A 13,355-nucleotide genomic window follows, 5' to 3' on the forward strand; every position below is an offset into this window, starting at 1 on the left:
CCCCTGATGTCTTCAGTTCAGTCACTGAACGGCTTTTTGGAACATGCTGCGGTATTATCTCCGTCCAAAAATTCCGGATCAGTTGCCGGAATGCCGAATCTGGCCTTAATTTACATTGAAATGTATTAGTGCCAGATCCAGCATTAAAAATACCGCAATGCCGGATCCGTCCTTCCGGTCTGAGCATGTGCAGACCGGTAAAAATGTTAAAAAAATATATATATAACGGATCCGTTTTTCCGGATGACATCCGGAGAGACGGATCCGTTCTTGCAATGCATTTGTAAAACGGATCCGCATCCGGATCCGTCTACAAATGCTGCCTGCCGGATCACTCTGCCGCAAGTGTGAAAGTAGCCTTAAAGGGAACTGTTTACAGCAGCAATTCTTAAAGGGAATTGTTTACAGAAGAGTTCTTAAAGGGAATTATTTACAGGAGCACTTCTTAAAGGGAATTGTTTACATCAGCATTTCTTAAAGGGAATTGTTTACATGAGCACTTCTTAACGGGAACCGTTTACAGGAGCACTTCTTAAAGGGAACTGTTTATAGGATCACCTCTTAAAGGGAATTGTTTACAGAAGACTTCTTAAAGGGAATGGTTTACAGCAGCATTTCTTAAAGGGAATTGTTTACAGCAGCACTTCTTAAAGGTAATTGTTTACATAAAACTGCTTAAAGGCAATCTGTCACCTACCTCCACTGTATTACACTAACGGCAATGCACTCTAGCTCTGTGTTCCATCAGTAAAACTATTCTCTTGTTGGGGTGGGTTCACGTTTTGCGTAGTGCAGTACAGGAAGGACAGACGGTGGTGATGGGGGGCTGTGGTCATGGAGACTAAATACAAGTGCTGCTGCTCATTCCCCCCACCTCCTCTCTGTACTTCGTGTCTCCTCATGAACTCCAGTCCTAGATAGATTCAGCTGAAGATCTTATAATCTGTATTCAGGATCATAATCCCTGACAAGCAGAGCAGAGAGGAGGATGAGGCAGCTCTATAGCTCAGTGTTGTGAAGTAACTTGTTCTGCTGTGTGATTGGCCTTATGCACACGACAGTATTTTTTTGCGGTCCGCAAAAAGGGGTTCTGTTGTTCCGTGATCCGTTTCCGTTTTTTTTTTCGTGTGTCTTCCTTTATTTTTGAAGGATCACCAGACATGAAAAGTGAAAAAAAAAACTAAGTCAAGTTTGCCTTGAAAATGATAGGAAAAAGACGTACACGGATCACAGACGCAGATGACAATCTTGTGTGCCTCCGTGTTTTTTCACGGACCCATTGATTTGAATGGGTTCGTGAACCGTTGTCCGTGAAAAAAACAGGACAGGTCATATTGTTTTCACGGACTGGAAACACGGATCACGGACACAGATGACAAACGTTGCATTTTCCGAGTTTTCAACGGACCCATTGAAAGTCAGAAATTTTCAAAAACCCAATTTTTAGGGACCAGTTCAAGTCTGAAGTCACTTTGCGAGGCTTACATAATAGAAACCACCCAAAAATGACCCCATTCTATAAACTACACCCCTCAAGGTATTCAAAACTGATTTTAACAAACTTTGTTAACCCTTTAGGTGTTTCACAAGAATTAATGGAAAATAGAGATACAATTTCAAAATTTCACTTTTTTGGCAGATTTTTCATTTTAATATTTTTTTTTACGTTTACAAAGCAAGGGTTAACAGCCAAACAAAACTAAATATTTATGGCCCTGATTCTGTAGTTTACAGAAACACCCTATATGTGGTCGTTAACTACTGTACGGGCACACGGCAGGGTGCAGAAGGAAAGGAATGCCATACGGTTTTTGGAAGGCAGATTTTGCTGGACTGTTTTTTTTGACACCATGTCCCATTTGAAGCCCCCCTGATGCAACCCTAGAGTAGAAACTCCATAAAAGTGACCCCATCTAAGAAACTACACCCCTCAAGGTATTCAAACCAGATTTTACGAACGTCGTTAATACTTTAGGTGTTCCACAAGAATTATTGGCAAATGGAGATGAAATTTCTGAATTTCAATTTTTTGGCTAATTTTCCATTTTAATCCATTCTTCCCAGTAATAAAGCAAGGGTTAACAACCAAACAAAACTCAATATTTATGGCCCTGATTCTGTAGTTTACAGAAACACCCAATATGTAGTCGTAAACTACTGTACGGGCACACGGCAGGGCGCAGAAGGAAAGGAATGCCATACGGTTTTTGGAAGGCAGATTTTGCTGGACTGTTTTTTTTGACACCATGTCCCATTTGAAGCCCCATGATGCACCCCAAGAGTAGAAACTCCAAAAAAGTGACCCCATTTTAGAAACTACGGGATAAGGTGGCAGTATTGTTGGTACTAGTTTAGGGTACATATGATTTTTGGTTGCTCTATATTACACTTTTTGTGAGGCAAGATACCAAGAAATAGCAGTTTTGGCACCGTTTTTTTTTTTTTTTTTTTTTTGTTATTTACAACATTCATCTGACAGGTTAGATCATGTGATATTTTTATAGACCAGGTTGTCACGGACGTGGCGATACCTAATATGTATACTTTTTTTTTAATTTATGTAAGTTTTACACAATTATTTATTTTTTGAAGCAAAAAAAAATCATGTTTTAGTGTTTCCATAGTCTGAGAGCCATAGTTTTTTCAGTTTTTGGGTGATTACCTTGGGTAGGGTATGATTTTTGCGGGATAAGATGATGGTTTGATTGGCACTATTTTGGGGTGCATATGACTTTTTGATCGCTTGCTATTACACTTTTTGTGATGTAAGGTGACAAAAAATTGTTTATTTAGCACACTTTTTATTTTTATTTTTTTACGGTGTTCATCTGAGAGGTTAGGTCATGTGATATTTTTATAGAGACGGTCGTACGAACGCGGCGATACCAAATATGTATACTTTTTTATGTAAGTTTTACACAATAACAGCTGTTTTAAAAAAAAATATGATGTTTTAGTGTCTCCATATTCTGAGCCATAGTTTTTTTATTTTTTGGGCGCTTGTCTCAGGTAGGGGCTTATTTTTTGCAGGATGAGGTGACGGTTAGGCTACTTTCACACTAGCGTTCGGGGTTCCGCTTTTGAGCTCCGTTTGAAGGCTCTCACAACCGGCCTCAAACGGATCCGTACTGCCATAATGCATTCTGAGTGGATGCGGATCCGCTCAGAATGCATCAGTTTGGCTCCGCTTGGCCTCCGTTCCGCTCAGCAGGCAGACACCCGAACGCAGCTTGCAGCGTTCGGGTGTCCGCCTGGCCGTGCGGAGGCAAACGGATCCGTCTAGACTTACAATGTAAGTCAATGGGGACGGATCCGTTTGAAGTTGACACAATATGGTGCAATTTTCAAACGGATCCGTCCCCCATTGACTTTAAATGTAAAGTCTGGACGGATCCGTCTGACTAACTTTCACACTTAGAATTTTTTCTGAACTATAATGCAGACGGATCCGTTCTGAACAGATCCCAACGTTTGCATTAAAGGAGCGGATCCGTCTGACCAGACACCTTTTTGATTGTTTGCTTTTGTACTTTTTGTGATGTAAGGTGACCAAAAAATGGTTTATTTAGCACAGTTTTTATTTTTTATTTTTTACAGTGTTCATCTGAGGGTTTAGGTCATGTGATATGTTTATAGAGCCGGTCGATACGGACGCGGTGATACCTAATATGTATACTTTTGTTTTTTCCCCTATTTTATACCAATTTTTTTAACTTTATTTGGGGAAAATGACGTTTTTGTTTATTTTTACTTGAAACTTTTAATTTTTTTGTGGGGAAAACTTTTTTTTTCACGAATTTTTTTTCCCACTTTGGGACTTGAACTTATGGGGGTCTAATCCTTTACAATGCATTCCAATACTTCTGTATTGGAATGCTTTGGCTGTATGAGCAATACTGTCTGTATTACTCATACAGCTTCCGGTCTGTGAGATCCAGGGAGCTGGATCTCACAGGCTCGTCACCGGAAGGCAGCGCAATGCCTCAGGAAGGCATCGCGCTGCCTTCCATGCTATCGGGTCTCCCCTACAGCCCCATGGGGACCCGATGGCACCACCGCCGCTGCCGCCGCACCAGTTAAAAGCCACAAACCGCAGGTCTGAATTGACCTGCGGTTTGCGGCGATCGCCGACACGGGGGGGTCACGGGACCCCCCCGCGCATTTAGCCAAGGTGCCTGCTCAATGATTTGAGCAGGCACCGGGTTCCGATCACCGCCCGCCGGGCGACGGTGATCGGAACTATACATGACGTACCGGTACGTCATGGGTCCTTAAGGGGTTATAGTAGTTATATTCTTGTACATAGGGGCAGTATTATAGTATTTATATTCTTGTACATAGTGGCAGTATTATAGTAGTTATATTCTTGTACATAGGAGGCAGTATTATAGTAGTTATATTCTTGTATATAGGAGCAGTATTATAGTAGTTATATTCTTGTACATAGGGGGCAGTATTATAGTAGTTATATTCTTGTACATAGAAGCAGTATTATAGTAGTTATATTCTTGTACATAGTGGCAGTATTATAGTAGTTATATTCTTGTACATAGGGACAGTATTATAGTAGTTATATTCTAGCATACAGGGGGCAGTATTATAGTAGTTATATTCTTGTACATAGGAGGCAGTATTATAGTAGTTATATTCTTGTACATAGGAGGCAGTATTATAGTAGTTATATTCTTGTACATAGGAGGCAGTATTATAGTAGTTATATTCTTGTACATAGTGGCAGTATTATAGTATTTATATTCTTGTACATAGTGGCAGTATTATAGTAGTTATATTCTTGTACATAGGGACAGTATTATAGTAGTTATATTCTAGCATACAGGGGGCAGTATTATAGTAGTTATATTCTAGCATACAGGGGGCAGTATTATAGTAGTTATATTCTTGTACATAGGAGGCAGTATTATAGTAGTTATATTCTTATACATAGGAGCAGTATTATAGTAGTTATAATCTTGCACATAGGGGGCAGTATTATAGTAGTTATATTCTTGTACATAGTGGAAGTATTATAGTAGTTATATTCTTGTACATAGGGACAGTATTATAGTAGTTATATTCTAGCACATAGGGGGCAGAATTATAGTAGTTATATTCTTGTACATAGTGGCAGTATTATAGTAGTTATATTCTTGTACATAGTGGCAGTATGATAGTAGTTATATTTTTGTACATAAAAGGCAGTATTATAGTAGTTATATTCCTGCACATAGGGGCAGTATTATAGTAGTTATATTTTTGTACTTAGAAGCACTATTATAGTAGTTGTATTCTTGTACATATGAGCAGTATTATAGTAGTTATATTCTTGTACATAGGAGGCAGTATTATAGTAGTTATATTATTGTACATAGGAGGCAGTATTATAGTAATTATATTATTGTACATGGGAGCAGTAGTATAATTGTTATATTCCTGTACATGGCAAGCAGTATTATAGTAGTTATATTCTTGTACACAGGAGGCAGTATTATAGTAGTTATATTCTTGTACATAGGAGGCAGTATTATAGTAGTTACATTCTTGTACATAGGAGCAGTATTATAGTAGTTATATTCTTGCACATAGGGGCAGTATTATAGTAGTTATATTCTTGTACATAGGAGCAGTATTATAATAGTTATATTCTTGTACATAGGAGCAGTCTTATAGTAGTTATATTCTTGTACACAGGAGCAGTATTATATTCTTGTACATAGGGTGCACAATTATATTAGTTATATTCTTGTACATAGGAGCAGTATTATAGTAATTATATTCTACTAGATAGGAGCAGTATTTTAGTAGCTATATTCTTGTATATAGGAGGCAGTATTATAGTAGTTATATTCTGATACATAGGAGCAGTATTATAGTAGTAATATTTTGGTACATAGGAGGCAGTATTATAGTAGTTATATTCTTGTACATAGGAGCAGTATTATAGTAGTTATATTCTTATACATAGGAGCAGTATTATAGTAGTTATATTCTTGTACATAGCAGCAGTATTATAGTAGTTATATTCTGGTACATAAGAGGCAGTATTATAGTAGTTATATTCTTGTACATAGGAGCAGTATTATAGTAGTTATATTTCTTGTACATAGGACAGTATTATAGTAGTTATATTCTGGTACATAGGAGGCAGTATTATAGTAGTTATATTCTTGTACATAGGGTGCACAATTATATTAGTTATATTCTTGTACATAGGAGCAGTATTATAGTAGTTATATTCTTGTACATAGAAGCAGTATTATAGTATTTATATTCTTGTACATAGGAGGCAGTATTATAGTATTTATATTCTTGTACATAGGAGGCAGTATTATAGTAGTTATATTCCTGTACATAGGAGCAGTATCATAGTTGTTTTATTCCTGTACATAGGAAGCAGTATTATAGTAGTTATATTTTTGTACTTGGAAGCACTATTATAGTAGTTATATTCTTGTACATAAGAGCAGTATTATAGTAGTTATATTCTTGTACATAGAGGCAGTATTATAGTAGTTATATTTCTGTACATAGCAGCAGTATTATATTCTTGTACATAGGGTGCACAATTATAGTAGTTATATACTTGTACATATGAGCAGTATTATAGTAGTTATATTCTAGTAGATAGGAGCAGTATTATAGTAGTTGTATTCTTGTACATAGGAGCAGTATTATAGTAGTTATATTCTTGTACATAGGAGCAGTATTATAGTAGTTATATTCTTGTACATAGGAGCAGTATTATAGCAGTTATATTCTTGTACATAGGAGCAGTATTATAGTAGTTATATTCTTGTACATAGGAGGCAGTATTATAGTAGTTATATTCTTGTACATAGGAGGCAGTATTATAGTAATTATATTATTGTACATGGGAGCAGTAGTATAATTGTTATATTTCTGTACATGGCAAGCAGTATTATAGTAGTTATATTCTTGTACACAGGAGGCAGTATTATAGTAGTTATATTCTTGTACATAGGAGGCAGTAATATAGTAGTTATATTCTTGTACATAGGAGGCAGTATTATAATATTTATATTCTTGTACATAGGAGCAGTATTATAGTAGTTATATTCTAGCACATAGGGGCAGTATTATAGTAGTTATATTCTTGTAAATAGGAGCAGTATTATAATAGTTATATTCTTGTACATAGGAGCAGTCTTATAGTAGTTATATTCTTGTACACAGGAGCAGTATTATATTCTTGTACATAGGGTGCACAATTATATTAGTTATATTCTTGTACATAGGAGCAGTATTATAGTAATTATATTCTACTAGATAGGAGCAGTATTTTAGTAGTTATATTCTGATACATAGGAGCAGTATTATAGTAGTAATATTTTGGTACATAGGAGGCAGTATTATAGTAGTTATATTCTTGTACATAGGAGCAGTATTATAGTAGTTATATTCTGGTACAGAGGAGCAGTATTATAGTAGTTATATTTCTTGTACATAGGACAGTATTATAGTAGTTATATTTCTTGTACATAGGAGACAGTATTATAGTAGTTATATTCTTGTACACAGGAGCAGTATTATATTCTTGTACATAGGGTGCACAATTATATTAGTTATATTCTTGTACATAGGAGCAGTATTATAGTAGTTATATTCTTGTACATAGAAGCAGTATTATAGTAGTTATATTCTGGTACATAGGAGGCAGTATTATAGTATTTATATTCTTGTACATAGGAGGCAGTATTATAGTAGTTATATTCCTGTACATAGGAGCAGTATCATAGTTGTTTTATTCCTGTACATAGGAAGCAGTATTATAGTAGTTATATTTTTGTACTTAGAAGCACTATTATAGTAGTTATATTCTTGTACATAAGAGCAGTATTATAGTAGTTATATTCTTGTACACAGGAGGCAGTATTATAGTAGTTATATTCTTGTACATAGGAGGCAGTAATATAGTAGTTATATTCTTGTACATAGAAGCAGTATTATAGTAGTTATATTCTTGCACATAGGGGCAGTATTATAGTAGTTATATTCTTGTACATAGGAGCAGTATTATAATAGTTATATTCTAGTACATAGGAGCAGTCTTATAGTAGTTATATTCTTGTACATAGGAGCAGTATTATATTAGTTATATTCTTGTACATAGGAGCAGTATTATATTAGTTATATTCTTGTACATAGGAGCAGTATTATAGTAATTATATTCTACTAGATAGGAGCAGTATTTTAGTAGTTATATTCTTGTATATAGGAGGCAGTATTATAGTAGTTATATTCTGATACATAGGAGCAGTATTATAGTAGTAATATTTTGGTACATAGGAGGCAGTATTATAGTAGTTATATTCTTGTACATAGGAGCAGTATTATAGTAGTTATATTCTGGTACACAGGAGCAGTATTATAGTAGTAATATTCTGGTACATAGGAGCAGTATTATAGTAGTTATATTCTGGTACACAGGAGCAGTATTATAGTAGTAATATTCTGGTACATAAGAGGCAGTATTATAGTAGTTATATTCTTGTACATAGGAGCAGTATTATAGTAGTTATATTTCTTGTACATAGGACAGTATTATAGTAGTTATATTCTGGTACATAGGAGGCAGTATTATAGTAGTTATATTCTGGTACACAGGAGCAGTATTATAGTAGTAATATTCTGGTACATAAGAGCAGTATTATAGTAATTATATTCTTGTACATAGGAGACAGTATTATAGTAGTTATATTCTTGTACACAGGAGCAGTATTATATTCTTGTACATAGGGTGCACAATTATATTAGTTATATTCTTGTACATAGGAGCAGTACTATAGTAGTTATATTCTTGTACATAGAAGCAGTATTATAGTAGTTATATTCTGGTACATAGGAGGCAGTATTATAGTATTTATATTCTTGTACATAGGAGGCAGTATTATAGTAGTTATATTCCTGTACATAGGAGCAGTATCATAGTTGTTCTATTCCTGTACATAGGAAGCAGTATTATAGTAGTTATATTTTTGTACACAGGAGCAGTATTATAGTAGTTATATAGAAGCAGTATTATATCAAATATTTTCTTGTATATAGAAACGGTATTTATATTCTTTTACATAGGAGGTAGGATTATAGTGAATATTACTTGTGACTGGTTTTACCCTATAAAACAATCGGTCCTATATATTGCACTATAAGAGAGGTAAACTACACTGCTCGGTTTGTAGATATAAATATTAAAGGAGTTTTCCGGGAGTTAAATATTGATATCTTGTCCTCACTATAGGTCATCAGTATCAGATCGGTGGGGTTCAGTTTCCAGCACTCCTACTGATCAGCTGTTTAAAGGGGCTGTGTCATTCTGTTCCCTAATTATATATTTTCTATGAACAAGTATCATCATGTTGGGTGTAGTTGTTGCTGCACATCCTGTAGATACTTGCTCATACATCCATAAATTCCAGAACATTTTGAGTCCATCAGAAGCTAGTACATGTAGTGGTAAAAGATTGATATTAATGCTCCACATATATGAAATATTTTAGATACATATTTTATATTATACATTTGAATAAAAGTGGAATTTAATGATTATTTGCTACATTGTGGAAACCTGTTGCTGTGGCAAAATCGCAGCATTGCCACTTTTCTTCCAAAAATGTTGCGAGTCCCAGTAGTTTGATGCCCACCAATCAGACATTGATGAATATGCAACTGATATAAAACCTTTAGTGATGTCATCATGCTGGAAGCAGTGACATCACTGGTGGTAGTGCCCCCCTCTTATGTTAACTAAGCACACCTACAAATGCATTTAAAATGTCAACTTATTAAGAGTATGTTTGTTTGTTTTTCTGGGGAGATACAGAGGAACATGCATGGATGATGCATCGACTAGAAAGGTCTTACCTCCACCTGCTTCCTTGCTTTTGAACAAGGGATTGGGTTGTGGTCCTTGTGGTCCCCCTCGGCACATTCCTCACATACACATAGCAGGTCCTCTTTACAGAACCAATCCAGAGGTTTATTATGGAGGCTGCAGGACCTCAAGGCGGCCTCATTCACAGGGGGCACCAACTGATGAGTGTGCAGCTTGGGGTTATCCAGGTGAGGTCTGAGGTGGGTAGTGCAGTAATTCACCATGCAAGTAAGACAGGTCTTCACAGCCTTCACCCTGGTCTCCAGGCAGAAGTCACACCAAACCTCATCACCTGTAGGCTCCTCAGTTTTCTCCATAAAGGGATCATTTGCTTCTCCTGTTTCCACAGGAACTTTCAATGGTTCTATTTCTGCCATGGAGTGGCTTTTAGAAATCTTCTTGACCACATTGTCCTTGTCCTGTGGAGTGGATGAGATTTCTCCACAACTTTGGCATTTGGGGAATGGCTTGGAATTTTCTTCTGTGTCGGCCATGTTCAGGGAACTACCAAGTCGAGTCACTAACTTTTCTGCTTTCGCTGGAGTTGAGTATCAGGTTTACAGAGGGCCACACCTGGCTGAGTAACCCAGCCAGAAGTGTTTAACTGGTTGTGTGCCAGAAACGACGGAGGACAAGCAGATAATCCCGCATGACTCTGCTTCCTCCTGTCAAGTCATGCTTTCCTAACTTCTTTCAGAAAACTGTGTGTGAATTTTAGCTATGAACAAAAGACGTGGTGACGTGGACAATGCTGACATCGTCTGGTCTGCCCGGAGAATCTTCTGCCCTGAATCTATTGCCAGTGTTTGCAGAACTTATGTAACCTTCAGAGATATTCTTACCGGGGGAGGGGGAAGGGGAAGGGGAAGGGAGTGGGGGGGGGGGGGGGAATCTATAAAAAAAAGTGCAAAATTCCTACAATTAAAGGGGATGTCTACTTATGTTAAAAATGCCATAGTCACTGTATAATAAAAAGCTCTACAGCTTTCTAATATACAGAACTTTGTGTTTCGATTCCTCAGATTTCTTCATTTTCCATAGCTCTGCTTGCTACCAATGAATTCAAACACGGAGAAAATCTACAGTAATTCTTCTCCCAGCTGAGAGGTGGATACATTTGTATCCAGTCCAGACATCTCTGTCCTGTCCTGATTGCTACAATGTATCAGTGCGGGTTCAGTCTGGAGTCCAGGCAGTTGTTTTATTACGCTTGGTTGAACTTTACCCTAAAATTGTTCTGCAAATTGAGTGATTTAAACTGTATCCCATTAAGGATATGAATGAGGTGTCCTTCACCTAGATCCTTCCCTCAGGAAGACACTTCAGATTTATCTCCTGTCCTACAAGAAAAAGGAGGGTAGAGGAGACCCAGAAAATTGGAATGCGTTATGGGTGCGCATTGGCATGCAGTGTTATGGGGACACAGTGACTGGCAGTGTTGTGGGGGCACAGTGGCAGGAAGTGTTGTGGGGGCACAGTGGAAGAAGTGTTATGGGGGCACAGTGGCAGGAAGTGTTATGGGGCACAGTGGCAGGAAGTGTTATGGGGAACAGTGACTGGCAGTATTATAGGGGCACAGTGGCAGGAAGTGTTATGGGGCACAGTGGCAGGAAGTGTTATGGGGCACAGTGGCAGGAAATGATATAGGGGGGAATAACTCTAGCTGGTGGGCTGTGGCTAAACTGTTTTTCTGACCCTAGTTAAAGATCACGGTGAAGACTTGGGTCACCACCTCTGTCACTGGGGTCTGCTATAGCTGAAAATGAATATAAGGGTCATGTCTCTTTAATTTGAAGCATGTGAATTACTCGAGCTCAGTCAGAAGTGACTCGATATGTTATTTTCAGACTTTTTAGAAGCAAAACGAATTCCAGCGGCCGCCTGTCCTGGTTCTGATCCAAGCTTCCTGTCCGCAACAATGCTCCAGGACATCCTGTTATGATTTTGCTGCTCAGATTCCTGCATTTCTTGACATAGATGACAAGTGACTTCATAGAGATATATGCCCTCAAACTATGTATCCTCAAACTATAAAACTGATAATAGGATCAGAAATCCAAAATTCATAAATGTCACTGTCCTAAAAATCATAAAATAGCACCATATCTGACATGAGCAGAAGGTGCTTTAAAGGCTGTTCCCAGGTGACCTCCCTCTAGTGGAGGAGGAGTGCATTACAGGACTGTGATACAGAATGACATAAACATGACTGCCCCCAGGTGACCTCCCTCTAGTGGAGGAGGAGTGAATTACAGGACTGTTATACAGAATGACATAAACATGGCTGCATCCAGGTGACATCCCTCTAGTGGAGGAGGAGTGCATTACAGGATTATGATACAGAATGACATAAACATGACTGCCCCCAGGTGACCTCCCTCTAGTGGAGGAGGAGTGCATTACAGGATTATGATACAGAATGACATAAACATGGCTGCCCCCAGGTGACCTCCCTCTAGTGGAGGAGGAGTGCATTACAGGACTGTGATACAGAATGACATAAACATGGCTGCCCCCAGGTGACATCCCTCTAGTAGAGGAGGAGTGTACTACAGGACTGTGATACAGAATGACATAAACATGACTGCTCCCAGGTGACCTCCCTCTAGTGGAGGAGGAGTGCATTACAGGACTGTGATGCAGAATGACATAAACATGACTGCCCCAGGTGACCTCCCTCTAGTGGAGGAGGAGTGAATTACAGGACTGTTATACAGAATGACATAAACATGGCTGCACCCAGGTGAGATCCCTCTAGTGGAGGAGGAGTGCATTACAGGATTATGATACAGAATGACATAAACATGGCTGCCCCCAGGTGACATCCCTCTAGTGGAGGAGGAGTGCACTACAGGACTGTGATACAGAATGACATAAACATGGCTACTCCCAGGTGACCTCCCTCTAGTGGGGGAGGAGTGCATTACAGGACTGTGATACAGAATGAAATAAACATGGCTGTCCCCAGGTAACCTCCCTCTAGTGGAGGAGGAGTGCATTAGAGGACTGTGATACAGAATGACATAAACATGGCTACTCCCAGGTGACCTCCCTCTAGTGGGGGAGGAGTGCATTACAGGACTGTGATACAGAATGACATAAACATGGCTGCCCCCAGGTGACCTCCCTCTAGTGGAGGAGGAGTGCATTACAGGACTGTTATACAGAATGACATAAACATGGCTGCACCCAGGTGAGATCCCTCTAGTGGAGGAGGAGTGCATTACAGGATTATGATACAGAATGACATAAACATGGCTGCCCCCAGGTGACATCCCTCTAGTGGAGGAGGAGTGCACTACAGGACTGTGATACAGAATGACATAAACATGGCTACTCCCAGGTGACCTCCCTCTAGTGGGGGAGGACTACATTACAGGACTGTGATACAGAATGACATAAACATGGCTACTCCCAGGTGACCTCCCTCTAGTGGGGGAGGAGTGCATTACAGGACTGTGATACA

The 13,355-nt window shown here is 38.4% G+C and overlaps 1 protein-coding gene across 1 annotated transcript in view; it reads right to left on the reverse strand.

Moving 5' to 3' along the window:
* The window catches only part of TRIM16 (tripartite motif containing 16), a 36,640-nt gene extending 26,038 nt beyond the window's left edge, over positions 1–10,602 (reverse strand). The window contains exon 1 of the mRNA XM_040436600.1: positions 9,880–10,602. Within this exon, the coding sequence (XP_040292534.1) occupies positions 9,880–10,383 (504 nt within the window). The 5' untranslated portion in view covers positions 10,384–10,602. The remainder of the gene's footprint in view (positions 1–9,879) is intronic.
* Positions 10,603–13,355: the final 2,753 nt, after the last annotated feature.

The sequence above is a fragment of the Bufo bufo genome, chromosome 6, assembly GCF_905171765.1.
Source record: "Bufo bufo chromosome 6, aBufBuf1.1, whole genome shotgun sequence".
In the NCBI taxonomy this organism is placed as follows: Eukaryota; Metazoa; Chordata; class Amphibia; order Anura; family Bufonidae; genus Bufo; species Bufo bufo.